We start from the raw sequence: 16,722 nt of genomic DNA, 5'->3' as shown, positions 1-16,722 counted from the left end.
CAAAGGTAGCATTTTTTCAACACCCTAATATCACACTTGTGTATAATCCAAATACGTTATGGTTGTCATTTTTCATTTCAAGCATACTCTTAGTGACAGTTGTCTTCTTAAGCAAGTAGACTAATGCATATAATGCTTTTCAGTAAGGACGTGTTAAATTTATCAGAAGTAACAGTAGACACTTAAAGAACGTTCACCCAAAAATGAAAATTAATCCATGTTTTACTCACCCTCAGGGCATCCTAGGTGCATATGACTTTCTTCTTTCAGACGATTTAAAACGATATAAACAGTTCTGTGTAACTTCTGCTGACTGTTGTATGTGCGTTCACGAGAGACCGCCTTTCCGGCGGATGTGGACACGTGTGAGTCGCTCAAAAACCAACGTTTGTTTACAGGAGCAAAGGAAGCAAAGTTTCCTTACTTTAGCAAAGGAAAACCAGTCTCATCAATCCTCTGTCATTTTTCTTTACAAATACTCGTTTGTGCTGCTAACACCGTGAACGGCGTTTAGATTTATCCGCCGGAACGTCTTCCACGTACGCCAGTTAGCAGAAGTGAGAAAAAAGTGTTTATAACATTTTAAATATGGATATTTTTCTTACAAAACTGCATTGATTCGCTACAGGAGGCCTTTATTCACCCCCCGGAGCCATGTGAGGCACATTTTCTTATGGACGCGCATGCTTTATTTGACTACATTTGGACTGTTGAACAAAAACACCCACCTACTCCCATTCTAATGCTTGGAAGAGCAAGGAAATTTTTTTATATAACTCCGATTAGATTCGTCTGAAAGAGGAAAGTCATATACACCTACGATTCTTTGATGGTGAGTAAAACATGGGCTAATTTGGATTTCTGGGTGAACTAACCCATTAAATGACAATTAATACTTTTTTTTATACTATATTCAACTTTTTAATGATCTTAAATTTAATCATACCAAATATAAGACTTTAGTACCTGCAGAAATTCTGACATTAGCAAAATTTCACAGACAGAAAAGCTCCATTGTTCATTGTCAATAGTGTTTCGATATCTAAATCACTAAATGATTACGATAAATGTAACACCACCTATACTTTCAGCAGTAGCAGTAAGTGTGCATGCATATTCAAAAATCACATTTAGTATTATATACTGCTTTGGATACACAGAATTTGACAGAAATGAAAACTTGTCCAACCTTCCAGGTGCCACTGGGCGGCTCTGTTGCCTGAGATAGTCTATGACTGCCAGCATGCTGCGCAGTGAGGTTTTGTCTATCTGGCTCTGGTTGCCAACATCAATACTGTTCACTGTTAAAACAGAAAAAAAAAAAACATTCTCTTGTAAGGAATGAAAATTAAGGTAGCATTGCAGCAGACCAAGCTGTTATGTCACAGTCAGCAGCTCCTATCAAATAGCTTTGTACCTGAATCAGAGAGCATGGGGGTGGTGGGGCGGCTAGTGGGTGTGGAGGGTCTGCGGCACTGACTGAAGAAACTCTGAATGTGTGTGGATAACAGCTGCCTCCAGGAACCATCCACATCTCCCAGAAGAATATCATGAACAAAGAGTGGCAGCATCCTCTGACAAAAATCTGTTTTTACCTACAGCAGTAAAAGAGTGTTTCACTCAGACTCCGTTTACATTAAGACTTTGGGTCAGACAAGTACTCGTGTGTAAAACCATTACAATGGATCATCAAAATACAGCATGGCTACTATTTTATCAGTGTACCTCACATAAAGGTCTGGTGAGAAGCAGAGCCTCATTTTGGACACCTCCACTGTCTAACAGGGCCATACACAGGTTCTTTAACCAGTCCTTGTGTCCACCAGGTTGCACTAACCAGAGTTCAGAATTTTCCAGCCTATGTCTGGACTCTGAGGTCACTTCCATACTCACAATGGTCTCCTGTATAAAAGAGCAGATGCATCCTATAAGGCAGTGCTTCCCAAACCTTTCCCGGGACCCCTGCACATTTTGTACGTCTCCTTTATCTAACACACCTGATTCAAGTCACCAGCTCATTAATAGAGACTACAATTTGGTGCGTTCGACAAGAAAGACATACAAAGTGTACAGTGCTATAAGCACTGCTATAAGGAATGGACAGCTTTATGGATAAGTTTTTTATTTTTCTACAAAGATTCTTTTTGATGTCAGTTATTAGTTCATTTATTTAAACATCTGTTCACTCGTTTGTTTTTTAATGGTTTAGCAGTTCACAAATAACGTGCAGTTGGAATCAAAAGAGTCCATAAAAAGATTTTACGTAGACATATGCCAATGTGAAAGACTTGCCCGTTTCTTGGCAGAGCGAAAGGGGTTTAGGTATGCCAGCAAAGGGTCCCTTTTGCTTTTATACATTTCCCCAAATTCAATCCCACACTGAGTGGCCAAGATGTCCTTTAAACATGTGCCAGCAGCCTGACGCACCACAATACTGAAATAAAAAGAGAAAAGACAGAAAATTATAGTCTAATCGGTGCACGCACATTCATAATTATTGCTATTAGACAGCAAAGTCTAGAAATAGTTTCTTGATCTAAGGACAGTGTGAAAGTGTATGATCTGATAATTAAGTAATGAAGTGCCTGTGATGTGTGAGTGCATTGTCCATGCAGTTCAGGATGATGAAGATCCACTGAAAAGGAACGTCGGGGAACAAATCGGCTGCTCTAGCATACAGCTGGTCTTTCCCATGGTGCAAGGCAATGGATGATAAGTCAACTGGCCCAAGTTCTCCTAGGCACCGGCCAGCAGCCTCTAATGAGTAAATGATAAAAAAAAATAAAAAAACATTTGAGAAGTAAAAAACAAAAAAGGCTACACAGCTTATTTAATTAATGACTAAATGAAATCAAAATTTCAACGAAGTACAAAGTTCTCGCTGTGCTATCAGAATCAAAAATGGTATTGGTATTAGAAAATTGGTATCATTTTAGTATCTTGCACACAGGCATATAGAAATTTGTGTCCAATAAAAAGCTCCACCTGTCTCCAGCTAATAATGTAAACAGCAAATTATGGTTCACATTAAAAAGGAGGACAACATGTCCTTTTGCAATTTCATCAGGAAATATATATCAACACATCATAAAAACCGCACTCGTCATGCCATTTCATTTCTTATATTGCATGTCAATAATGAAAAACACTTACTCAAGATGTCTCCTCCACCAGGATGGTTAGCTGCGATTTTGCAAAGCTGAAGAAGGTTAAGTACCAGCTTAACCAAAATACAGCTGTCAGGATCAGCTAAACAAACAAAAATATCAGATGGACATGAAGCATTAGTACACTGCTAGAAGGGTTAAAGATTTAAAGAGCTATAGCACATTTAACGATTTCATAAAAATGTTCACTAATGTGATTCTGACCATGGCATTCTTTCAACAGTTGTCCTATCTGCTGTTTATGGCTGTGAAGTTGCCTTTTTAGATCTTTCAACCCCTCCAAACGGGCCAGGGGCAAAGAATCACAAGATGTTACAGAAAGAAAATGCTCAATTTCCTGCAATAGACAGAAAAACGGGAGGGAAGAGCAGAATTGTCAATGTTGAGGCATATCTTATATCACCTGTGTCAACCGGATTTGAAAAATATGATCATGAAACAATTACAAATTACTTAAACAGACGGACATTTGATGTTAAATAATGTGGGTCTGCACAGCATTTCTGAAAAAGATTATAATATTGACCTGTCTGAGAGTGAAGGCTCCTGAGCTGTATTTGAGCGCGTGTTGGGCGGCTCTCAGCTCTCTAAAGTGTGCTCGGTCAGGAAAAGGCTCCAATAGGGGTATGGAATTTCTCAGCATGATGTTCTCCGGGTTTTCAATTACCAGGAACCTTAGTAGACTGAGGACCTAAAAGCATTCAATGTGTTATAATTCCCTGCTGAATAGTAAATCAAAATCACACATGTAAATAGGGCTAGGAAATTTATTTGCAATATATTTATTATTATTCTGTTAGTGATATAAAATTAACCAACATTGTTAATAGCGCAATTGACTTTAAACCAGTTTTACATCCCTGACTTAAAACCTCAACATCAAAAAAAATCCATGTAACATATCCATTAAAAAATTTCTTTTTTTTAAACAATGGTTAAAATTAAGATTTTTTTAAAATAAGTAATTGCAGAGAAAATATATAATTTCTCTTAAATATATAATTTTCTCATTCTCTTTATATTTGCTGGAGAAGTGCGAGTCTATAAATGATTGGATTTCTGCATTTTTGCCAAAACTCGCATTATAATTATAACAGAATGTGACCTAAAGTTAACAGGGCATGTTCATTCACTCTTCTCTCTCACCTGCTGAGATATGGCAGACTGTTCAGTGACCTGTGCTGTGAGAGTACCAACAATAACCTGCAGGTGGCTCTCTAGAGCATCATCACAGTACTGAACGGCTGTCTGACAGACCAGCGACAACAAGTCACAACACAGGGAGAGACTCCGAGTGGACACCTCATCCTGCTGACGTGACCTACAGCAGAAAATAAGACCACACTTATCTGTTTCTCAATGATTTTTGATAACATGAACCACAGAAAGAACATCCTGACACTAATACTAGAAGATATTTTTGTGAATTCATTGCACATACAGTGGTGGCCAAAATTATTAGGACACTACTAGTATATAACCCTAAAACATCCCTAATTCTGTGTGCGCACAGACCTGCTGTTGATGTGGTGAATGAGTGTATAGATGATGTCACGCAGCACAAACGCCCAGGCTCCGCCCAGTCCGTCCTTCACCTCTCTGAGCAGCAGGCTGACAAATAGGTGGTACATCATCAGTATGCGGTGCCTCTCGTAGCCGTTGGTGGTCTCAGCAGCCTTCTGACAGATTGCTATGAGAATCCTCTGAATGGACATCTAAAACACACCGAACACAGACAGACGCAGTAGTTTTATAAAGAAATGAGCAGATGCTCAGGTGAAACAGGAATATGCAAGTTTGCGTGGGAGGCTCACAGGAGACTTGGACAGGATGGCGACCAGAGACTTGTGATTGGCACCGTGGCATTTGCTCAGGTAGTCCAGCGTGGCTTTGATCACATATGAGCTGAAGAACGGTGGGTTTGGAGCAGGATCCAACTCTCTAATTACAAAAATAAAGCATGTTTATAAAATTTCTCTTGATTCATATATAAGGTTTCCTATGCTCGATGATACAAAAACTGAAATAGCAAGATAATTTGATGAGAGTTTTCATTTTTGAGTGGAATGAAAATGAACACTTTTTTAAACGCCATGTCAGCTATGTTCATGGTGAGAGCCAGGTTTGGTTATTCAAGATCGCATACAGCCAATCTGCCTCCATCAAATCAACAACTGATAGATAGATTTTTTTTTCTTTTTCAATAATCATTTTCACTCAGATGCATGCCACAATTCAGAACAATATATACTTACATCTTACATATACTTGCATCAAGACTTTAAAACAATGGCATTTAAACTTCAACCCAAAGTACAATCAACTGGTGAGCTTATTCATATTAATCAGGGTAGTAGGATTCATAATTTTGTCACCTGCATACCAAACCGAGTTGGCAGTACCATTACAATGCATAATTTGGCATCTTTAAATGTCTTGGTATTATTTTGGTACTAAAACATGGTCGACATCACTATTTCATGCTAGGTTACTAAAGGTACACTGCCGTTCAAAAGTTTGGGATCAGTAAGATTTTTAATGTTTTTTAAAGATATTTCTTATGCTCATCAAGGCTGCATTTATTCTAAAATAAATAATCTAAAATACAAAAAAATGCAATTTAACAATTTTCTATTTAAATATACGTTAAAATATAAAAAGCTGAATTTTCAGCATCATTACTCCAGTCTTCAGTGTCACATGATCCTTCAGAAATCATTCTAATATACTGATTCATAATCAATGTTGTAAACAGTTGTGCTGCTTCATTTTTTATTAATTTATTTGGGGGACCTGTGATACTTTTTTCAGGATTCTTTGATAAATAAAAAGTTAAAAAGAACAGTGTTTATTCAAAATATAAATTTTGTGTTGCAATATACAAAACTATTCAAAAGTTTAGGGTCAGTAAATTTTTTTTTCTTTTTTTTTTTAAGAAATTAATACTTTTAATCAGCAAGGATGTGTTAAATGGATTAAAAGTGATAGTGAAGACTTATATTGGTAGAAAATATATCTATTTTGAATAAATGCTTTTCTTTTTAACTTTTTATTCATCAAATAATCAAAGAAAAAAGTATCACGTTCCAAAAAAATACTAAGCAGCACAACAATTTCAACACTCATAATAAATCAGTATATTAGAATGATTTCTGAAGGATCAAGTGATGCTGAAGATCGGAGTAACGATGCTGAAAATTCAGCGCTGCGTCACAGAAATAAATGATATTTTAACGTATATTAAATATTGAAATAATATTTCACAATATCACATTTTTCTGTATTTTTGATCAAATAAATAAAGCCTTGATGAGCAGAAGAGACTCCATTAAAAATCTTACTGATCCCAAACTTTTGAACGGCAGTGTACCTGTAATTGTACTTGTAAATACTTTATATTGACTGCACAGGACAAGTTATTAATCACCCTATAGGCGGCACTGAAATAAATGCGGAGAGTCCGAATGAGTTATAGAAATGAGATACAAGTTTTTTAAAGCTACTGAATGTTTTCATAGTGCATCAATTATTTCATCTCTTTCATCTCAAAAAGAAAATGATATAATCCCTTTAATGATCTGTATATGGCATGAAAATATACCCAGTAAATTTCTGTAGGTCTCCTCTACCCGCTGCCGCTCCTTCTGCTGTCTCATGCAGTGTCATTAACAACTCCACCACAATGTCAGCCAGGTTGGTGCAAATCAAACTGTCAATTTGCTGAATGACAAAACAAAGTTGTAGAACACATTTATCGGTGTATATACTTAATTATAATTCTTCAGCTGTGTAACAAATTTACCTACAGAAGATATAAGCCAGTCTAAGTGTAGATCTACTAAAAATCAGTTATCTGCATCCTCACCTGTTTCCCCAGGCAGTTGCTGTTTTTCAGTATATCATACACCCTGTGAGCTTTCTCTCTCTGCTGGGCCACATGGGTGTCTTGCCCAGCGAGGGCAAAGTGGGGCAGGATGTTGACCATGAGCTTGGGAAAGCAATTAGCCAGCAGCTGCTTCCAGTCCTGATCCAAATGAGCGCCAATAGATTTCACCTCCTCAAAATCATTCAGGAAGACCAGGTGTGGGATCAGCACATGGTAGGATGACCTGAAATTTGAATACATAATTACAGTATAATTAAAGAAGTAATATTTCTGTCATAAATTTGAAAAGTGATTGTTTAACTGACATTAAATTAATGGTCCTAAAATAGGCGTCTTATACTATACTACTATATATGAAATATGCACATTTCCATTAGATCTGCACTAGTGACCAGTTCAGGGGTGTAAACACGAACATTATAGTAGCATATACCTGTAAAACTCTTCCAGACTGCAGTAGTCCAGCAATGTGTAGGGGAAGGACTGCAGTGTGTAACTTGCATCGGACTGTTTTTGGTTCAGCCACTCGGCCACAAGATAATACAGGTGTGAATTAATTAAGCTCTTAGAGTCCCTGTACCCAAGTGACTGGGAAACACCTCTCAGCACCTGCAGGGGCCACCACAGAAAAAGTTATTTTAATTTCTCTTTTAATGGAGTCTAGTCAGGAACATCTGAACATCATTACAGATCTTGACCTTTTTGATTAGCTGCTCATCAATGCTGTTCTCCTTGTAGGACTGAACGAGAGCAAACAGGGCTTGCTTCTCACACACAGGACTGCAGGACATCACCACTGAGACACTTTTGAGCAAGACCGCCCGTCGATTAAAGGTCTCGTCAGGTGAGTCTTCTGAAGGACAGTTTTTCTGTAGAACAACAGAATGACAGAATGACAGAGTCAGAAGGGATATCAAACAAAGTCAATAACAAAACAAAAAACTAATGTTTTAGTTTAAATTTCATTTCTGGCTGATTTCTCTGACTGTTTACTTGAATAATTACTCCGAAAAACGTATTTACTTGAGAAAGTGATGGCTAACATTAATAAATGTATTCAATTTATTTTATTCAATATGTTAATATGTAAAAATAAGGGAGAATGTTCATTAGCATATTTGGTTTTCCTGTGGAATTGATTCAAAACATATATTTAGAATCCTCAAAATTCACTGGTATGTTATAACAACCCTAATTTTTTTATTAGATTGGTTATATCATAAATTACTTTCACCTAGTTCAAAGAATATATTTTAATATCAATATTTGATTCACCTTCTTTATGCCATCAAAACTTGTCAATGATATAACAGTCAAGGGTAATTAAAACTAATTCATAGCAAATCAATTGACCCCATATTTAATTTTGATTAAAATTTAGATTTCTGATTAACATAAAATGGTTATAAATGGGTGCGTCTAGTAGTAAATAAGTTTATATAGAATTTTTTAAACTGGAGTGTTATTCGTTTTGGAGCACTAACAGCATAAAACAAAATGCTGATAATTACCAAAAATAATCTTCAATTATGATATACAATAATTATAAAATCTCTTTATTAGGGTTTACATGCAAATCAATATTCTGCTGATGCAAGAAAACCACTGGATTTGAAAAGATTTTTCTCAGCACTAAACTAAATTCTCACAGAAGTCAGATAAAGTATGTGCGCACAATAATCTTACACAATGTTGTCAAAGAATGCAAATTGAAATCAGAGTAACTAAAAACTGAGGTAATGCTAGCATATTAAGCATAATGAATGTAATATGATAGTTCGTCCAAAAATGAAAAAAATATATTTTAAAGATTGTTGGTAACCAAACAGTTGCTGGTAGCGTTTGACCTCCATAGTATTATATATGTTTTTCATCCTATGAAAGTCAATGGCTACTAACAACCGTTTGGTTACTCACATTCTTCAAAGTATCTTCTCTTTTGCTCAAAAAAAAAAAAAGGTTTGGAACTTGAGGGTGAGTAGATGATGACCGGATTTTCATTTTTAATTGAACTATCATGACTATCAACCAGTGGCGTAACTTTGCTTTGAAAAGTGGTGGGGACACCACACAAAACGTTTTGCTATTTGTTTATTTAATAACCGAATTTACTTGGTGACTGAGTTCAGAGTTGGAAATGCACTTAATTTCCACACATGCATCACATTCACAAATATGTCTATAAACATCCAAATAAGCAAAACGTAACATTCACAATGTGGAACAACTTGCTAAAAGGACAACTTGCTAAAAGTAGGTGTGATCAATGCACGCGCTGAACGAAGAATCAACATTACGTCAAGAGTCAAGACAAGCCCACAAAATGTTTCCTCATCCAATCAAATAATTTAACCAATCCTGAACTACGCAAAACCTTGTGTAAAACATGAATGAGAGTTCATTTGTGTTTGAAATAGTTAAACTACCTTTATTAATTAAATAATTAAATAAATTAAATTGTTTTGACGAATCTTTTTTTTATGACGTTTTTATAAAAGCTCTATTTTTTCCTCCCCCACCCCACATGTAAAGGCTAGTTAACGGTAAATGTTGCTACCTATAGCATAAATGTTAAAACATCAACAAAATGTCCAAAAGAAAGTGTGGAAGTGATATAAGAAGCTTTTTAGTGAAGCAGCCACGCACAGTAAAGGCCATTGCACACTGAGTCCGAATTTTTCGTCCGAAATTTTCGCACGTTGAAAAATAAATACGAAAATAAACACGTTTGCACACTGCCTCCGAAATTGTCGTCCGTCAAAAAAAATCGGATCGGGTTCGATTTTTTGCGTTTTTCGCATCCGTATAAAGCATTTTGAGATGCTTTGAGAAGTTGTTTTGACCATTTAGAGCCACCGTACAAGCGAAAGCCAAAATGGTGTCAGACAAATTAATACACTTCGTCTTGCAGCACAGAGCACTTTATGACAAACAAATTGCGGAATACAAAGATACAGAATATAAAGAACTGCTGTTGCCTATTTTTTTTATGCCTGGCACGCACCTTTCCGATGCCGCAGTTCGGGGTGTGTGTGTCTGTGTCTGTGTGTGTGTGTGTGTATCCATACCTCAGACAGTCTCTGTTCAGGATAAATTGGTTCACGGAAATTGGTGGTCTTCTTTTTAATATGTGGATTCAGTATCGCTAGCAAAGTATCAAACTGAGGCACTGACATCCTGAAATAAACTTTGAATCTCTCGGGATAATCCCGCAGCTCTTTGATAAGGAGGTGGAACTCTCCTTCATCTCTGCGCAATCTAAAGATTGGATGGACCCAATATTTCCTTTTTCTTTTTCTTTTTTTAAAAAGAGAGAGGCCAACAAAATCATCCTCGCTGCTTGAAGACATTTTGTATAGTTTTGCGAATTCTTTCGCAACGGATTAATTAAAACGCATCGGACTCAGTGTGCAAGGTCTCAGTGCGTGACGAATTTTTAAGATTGCGAATGCGAAAAAACGCATGCGAAAATTTCGGACTCAGTGTGCAGAGACCTTAAGACTAAAATACAGTATTAACATTGTAGACTACAAATAAATTTTAAAAGAGGTACAGGATCTGTAGACTAATTAATTATAGGGAAAGGAAACTACATATCCCATGACGCATATCGCGTATCTCGCGATAGTTTCACAACGAGACTTAATATTCATCTTTGAGGATGTTGAAAAGCTTCTGACCGGCGGAAAAATTTGTTAAATGAATGAATTAGATTATGAAGAGTGACGATTTGTAGATGGTGCTTTTCCTTTAATACATACCTTACGCAATCTATTTTTCAGTTACTTTTTAAAAGTGGTGGGGACAATATCGAGCCTGGTAAAAAGTGGTGGGGACATGTCCCACCCGTCCCACCCGTAAATTACGCCTATGCTATCAACTATCATGACTGCATGTCAGGCAGCACACTCTTTACTTACTCTGAAGACATTCAAATGAAGGTAAAGGAGTTTTACCTGCCCCCTCATTCCTTCCTGAGCCTTGAGGTAAATATTCTCAAAGGCCATCTGTTGGTTCTTAAGAGGAAGCATCATCTTCCCACTGCCATCCAGTCCTTTTTTAAGGAACAAGCTAGAATTTAAAAGTTCATGTGAATAATGGAAGACCAGTTTCAAGTGAATTAGGTTAAATTATTATTATTACAGAAAAGGGAATTCAGTAGAATGCAGGTATGCTTGGCTAACCTCTCCACGGACAGTGCTGCCAACATACACACATGGTGATGGGCATCTGCTAAATGAGAGGAGAGAACCACAGACGCCGGTAGCTCCTCCTCCCGCAGTGATAGCTCCGCCCACTTACAGCATGGGTCCACCTTATAAAAAGATGAATGAACTGACTGTTATTTAAAATAGTACTATTACAATAGCAAATGAATAATGTACAGTACTATTTATTTTCTACTATTGTACTAAAATAAACATTATACTGTACTTACCTCCAGCAAAGCCAGTAAACATTGCCTTAGTCCCACCCTCACAGCTGAAGTACATTTGCCTGATTTAGCCAAGATGCTGTACAGAGAAAGTGAATATAAAGAATCTCTTTTCGTCGTGCCTAACAACGCCCATTAGCTGTTATAAATTCACTGTAAACCACAGCTTCTTGGGGCTTATTGCTTTAATATTTCACAGTATTACCATAGTACATCATAGCCTCTGTAGCTCACCAGAATCCTGATATGACTTTGAGCAGAGCTCCTTTGATATGTGCCATCTCATCTTCCTGCTCGCTCACAGACAGAGTGCGGCCCAGACAGCGGATGGATGGCAGAAGAGAGCACAGGATGGCAGCACACACCTCCTGGTCTTGCCGATATAGAGAACAAACATTTCTGTATGGAAAACCAAAAGACATCACAAAAAAGTTATTGGAACAGTTACTTACAATTTGACATCCAAGATGTAGATAAGTCTGTCATTGGAACAGATTTGGAGAAATTTAGCATTTCACATCACTTGCTCACAAATGGATCCTCTTGCTGTGAATGGGTGCCGTCAGAATGAGACTCCAAACAGTTGGGGGGAAAAAAAACACTTCAATAATCCACACAGCTATAATCCATTTTATGTCAATAAAAAATAATCAATTTAATGTCTTGTGAAATAAAAAGATGTGTGTTTACAATAAACAAATCCATCATCAAGAGGGTTTTAACCATTGCTACTGGCTAAAATAGCCCTGTAAAATAAGTCCTCTATCAACAATATTGCTTTCTCCAGAGAAAAAGTTGTCTGAATCAGAAGAGAAATATGCACAGATCAAGCAAGGAAAAACAGTCCAAAAAGTTCTAAACAAATGTGTTGGTGAATTTTGATGTGAGAGGACAACAGAATGGACTTTTTCCACAGGAGGAAGCGGTATTATGGATTATAAACTATTAATTTGGCCAGAAGTGATGAAATAAAACACCTTAATGATAGATGTTTCTTACAAACTTTTCACTTCACAAAATGTTTATTGATGGTTTGGAGTGGTGTGGATTATTGTGATGTTTTTATCGACTGTTTGAACTCTCATTCTGACGGCACCCATTCACTGCTAATGGTAAACAAGTGATGTAATGTTAATTTTCAGCATAAACATTTTACTGCACTACATGTACATACATATATATATATATATATATATATACACACAGTATCTCAGAGAAGTGAGTACACCCCTCACATTTTTGTAAATATTTTATTATATCCTTTCATGTGACAACACTGAAGAAATGACACTTTGCTACAATGTAAAGCAGTAGTGTACAGCTTGTATAACAGTGTAAATTTGCTGTGCCCTCAAAATTACTCAACACACAGCCATTAATGTCTAAACCGCTGGCCACAAAAGTGACTACATTTGAGTAAGTGAAAATGTCCAAATTGGGCCCAAAGTGTCAATATTTTGTGTGGCCACCATTATTTTCCAGCACTGTCTTAACCCTCTTGGTTATGGAGTTCACCAGAGCTTCACAGGCTGCCACTGGAGTCCTCTTCCACTCTTCGATGATGACATCATGGAGCTGGTGGATGTTAGAGACCTTGCACTCCTCCACCTTCCATTTGAGGATGTCCCACAGATGCTAAATAGGGTTTAGGTCTGGAGACATGCTTGGCCAGTCCATCACCTTTACCCTCAGCTTCTTTAGCAAGGCAGTGGTTGTCTTGGAGGTGTGTTTGGGGTCGTTATCATGTAAGAATACTGTCCTGCGGCCCAGTCACTGCTTCAGTGTGTCACAGTACATGTTGGAATTCATGGTTCCCTCAATGCACTCATGCAGCCTCAGACCATGACACTCCCACCATCATGATTGACTGTAGGCAAGAGACACTTGTTGCCGCCACACACGCTTGACACCATCTGAACCAAATAAGTATATCTTGGTCTCATCAGACCACAGGACATGGTTCCAGTAGTCTGCTTGTCTTCAACAAACTGTTTGCGGGCTTTCTTGTGCATCATCTTTAGAAGAAGCTTTCTTCTGGGACGATAGCCATGCAGACCAATTTGAGGCAGTGTGCGGCATATGGTATGAGCACTGACAGGCTGACCCCCCACCCCTTCAACCACTGCAGCAATGCTGGCAGCACTCATACATCTATTTCCCAAACACAACCGCTGGATATGACAGTGAGCATATGCAATCAACTTCTTTGGTCGACCATGGCGAGGCCTGTTCTGAGTGGAACCTGTCCTGTTAAACCGCTGTATAGTCTTGGCCACTGTGCTGCAGCTCAGTTTCAGGGACTTGGTAATCTTCTTCAGAATCGGAATTAGCTATATTGCCAGGTATGTTTGCACATACAAGGAATTTGTTTTAGTGACAGTAGCTCCACAGTGCGACAGAATTATAGCGACAGGACACAGATACAAAAAAAATAATGTACAAATATACAAAATGGACAATATGCAAAATAGCACAAACACAATATACAAAATAGACAATTCAGTATGTACAGGTATGTTAGGTGCAAATGTGAAATGTAATAAGTATGTGTATTAAATAAAAAATAAAAAGTATGACAGCGTTGTGTGTTTCATGTTTATTGTTAAGAGTTCAAATGTTCATGAGATGGATTGCCTGAGGGAAGAAACTGTTCCTATGTCAGGCTGTTCTGGTGCTCAGAGCTCTGTAGACGGTAACAGTTCAAAGAGGGAATGTGCTGGGTGTGAGAGGTCCAGAGTGATTTTACCAGCCCTTTTCCTCACCCTGGATGAGTACAGTTCTTGGAGACTGGGGAGGGTTGTGCCAACGATTCGCTCAGCAGTCCGGACTACCTTCTGTAGTCTCCTGTGGTCAGATTTGGTAGCTGAGCTGAACCAGACATATATTGAAGTGCAGAGGACGGATTCAATGATGGCAGAGTAGAACTGTTTCAGCAGCTCCTGTGGCAGGTTGAACTTCCTCAGCTGCCGAAGGAAGTACAACCTTTGCTGGGCCTTTTTGACAATAGAGTCAATGTGAATGTCCCACTTCAGGTCCTGAGAAATGATGCTGCCCAGGAATCTGAATGACTCCACTGCAGTCACAGTGCTGTTCATGATGGTGAGTGGGGGGAGTGCAGAGGGGTTTCTCCTGAAGTCCACGATCATCTCCACTGTTTTGAGCGTGTTGAGCTCCAGGTTGTTAAGACTGCACCAGACAGCCAGCTCCTTAACCTTCTGTCTGTGAGCAGACTCGTCACCGTCCTAGATGAGGCCGATCAGTGTGGTGTCGTCTGCAGACTTCAGGAGCTTGACAGAGGGGTCTTTAGCTGTGTAGTCATTTGTGTAGAGGGAGAAGAGCAGTGGGGAGAGAACGCAGCCCCGAGGAGCTCCAGTGCTGATGGTGCAGGTGCTGGATGTGTATTTTCCCAGCCTCACTAGCTGGTGCCTGTCTGTCAGGAAGCTGTTGATCCACTGACAGATGGAGGTGGGGACAGAGAGCTGAGTTAGTTTGGGAAGGAGGAAGTTTGGAATGATAATGTTGAAGACCGAGCTGAAGTCCACAAACAGGATCCTCAGATAAGTCCCTGGTCTGTCCAGGTGTTGCAGTATGTAATGCAGTCCCATGTTCTTAAAGCCTACGCTATCTTTATGTAGAGCAACAATTCCTTTTTTCAGATCCTCAGAGAGTTTTTTGCCATGTTGAACTTCCAGTGACCAGTATGAGAAAGCGAGAGCAATAACACCAAATTTAACACACCTGCTCCCCATTCACACCTGAGACCTTGTAACACTAACGAGTCACATGACACCGGGGAGAGAAAATGGTTAATTGGGCCCAATTTGGACATTTTCACTTAGGGGTGTACTCACTTTTCTGGCCAGCGGTTTACAGCAAATTTACACTCTTACACAAGCTGTACACTCACTAATTTACATTGTAGCAAAGTGTAATTTCCTCAGTGTTGTCGCATGAAAAGATATAATAAAATATTTACAAAAATGAGGGGTGTATATATGAGAGATACTGTATATACATATAAAAAAAAAAAAAAAAAAAAAAAAAAAAAAAATAATATATATATATATATATATATATATATATATATATATATATACACATATACACACACACACATACATATATGCACACATATACATATTAGGGGTGTCCTCGATAAGGATTTTCATAGTCGAATCGGAATTTTCGAATCTTGCCGATAGTCGACTGATAGTCGAAACATATGTTTGGGGCAGGGGCAAAATATATTACCAAGAGTTAAGTCAGACATTCCATAATCACTGACGTTAACATACAGGGAAAATGTGTAAAAGACGCCTCGCAGATACAAATGGGGTAAATAATGTTTTGTTTCTCAATTAAAATATAGTTAACATTAAACGTCAGCGAAACCCTAAGAATTCACAATTTTTACAATAGTGCTCTCATTATAACGTTATGTATATGACATAGTTATTAATGTTCTGCATTTCTGTTTTGAGCTGCGCACGCTGAAGATGACCAGTAGAATGAAGCATTTGATAGCAGGTTTATAATCAATGGGACTTAACTTATCTCATAAAGAATACGCTTCGTTATTTATACAATCTGCACAAAATGCGCTGAATACATGAACGTGTCTGCGCGGCTCTGAATGAACTCCTTTTTTGGACGCGTTCTTCACGCAACAACGTGTAGAAACACGGCAACTAAACTCTAAAAGTTCACAGCGTATTATTACAATAGTGTTCTCATTATAATGTTATGTGTATATGACAGTCTCAGTCATAGTCATTAATATTATTGTTGTTTGTCCTGCTCGAGCTGCGAACTGAAGAGATAATCACCGTACAATGAAACTCTTTACTGCAGCCTAACTCAACCTAATGCATCTTATACGAGAAAGAATACACAATATAGATATAAACTTCAAAACTCACTTGTACCCTGATACCGGTTTCAAAAAAATTCAGTCTTTCACTCTATGTCAGTTTGAGTCGAGTTAAAGTTTTACATCCCTGCCGCCAAGATGCTCCTCTGTCGGTCACGGATCATGGAAAGTGAAACTTAAAGGGCACCTATTATGCCCCTTTTTACAATATGTAATATTGGTCTTGGGTGTCCCCAGAATGTGTCTGTGAAGTTTCAGGCCAAAATACCCCACAGATAATTTATTATAACAGCCGGAAAATGTCATTTTTGGGGTGTGTCTAAAAACGAGCTGATTTGGAGTGTATGCAAATGAGCTGCATATT

General features: G+C 38.0%; 1 protein-coding gene across 1 annotated transcript in view; it reads right to left on the bottom strand.

Annotated features, from left to right (window-relative positions):
* atm (ATM serine/threonine kinase) overlaps positions 1-16,722 on the bottom strand; it is a 63,900-nt gene that overhangs the window by 30,199 nt on the left and 16,979 nt on the right. Inside the window, exons 19-37 of the mRNA XM_079387218.1 lie at positions 11,723-11,887; positions 11,492-11,567; positions 11,238-11,368; positions 11,010-11,124; positions 7,752-7,922; positions 7,487-7,662; positions 7,033-7,276; positions 6,769-6,887; positions 4,982-5,108; positions 4,683-4,882; positions 4,314-4,488; positions 3,694-3,858; positions 3,372-3,504; positions 3,154-3,249; positions 2,586-2,757; positions 2,293-2,434; positions 1,726-1,902; positions 1,418-1,595; positions 1,190-1,301 (exon numbers count right to left, since the gene is read on the bottom strand). Of these exons, the coding sequence (XP_079243344.1) occupies positions 1,190-1,301; positions 1,418-1,595; positions 1,726-1,902; positions 2,293-2,434; positions 2,586-2,757; positions 3,154-3,249; positions 3,372-3,504; positions 3,694-3,858; positions 4,314-4,488; positions 4,683-4,882; positions 4,982-5,108; positions 6,769-6,887; positions 7,033-7,276; positions 7,487-7,662; positions 7,752-7,922; positions 11,010-11,124; positions 11,238-11,368; positions 11,492-11,567; positions 11,723-11,887 (2,874 nt within the window). The remainder of the gene's footprint in view (positions 1-1,189; positions 1,302-1,417; positions 1,596-1,725; positions 1,903-2,292; positions 2,435-2,585; positions 2,758-3,153; positions 3,250-3,371; positions 3,505-3,693; positions 3,859-4,313; positions 4,489-4,682; positions 4,883-4,981; positions 5,109-6,768; positions 6,888-7,032; positions 7,277-7,486; positions 7,663-7,751; positions 7,923-11,009; positions 11,125-11,237; positions 11,369-11,491; positions 11,568-11,722; positions 11,888-16,722) is intronic.

The sequence above is a fragment of the Barbus barbus genome (assembly GCF_936440315.1).
Source record: "Barbus barbus genome assembly, chromosome: 31".
NCBI classification, from domain to species: Eukaryota; Metazoa; Chordata; class Actinopteri; order Cypriniformes; family Cyprinidae; genus Barbus; species Barbus barbus.
The sequence above is the reverse complement of the archived record's forward strand: the minus strand, read 5'-3'. Positions and strand labels throughout refer to the sequence as shown.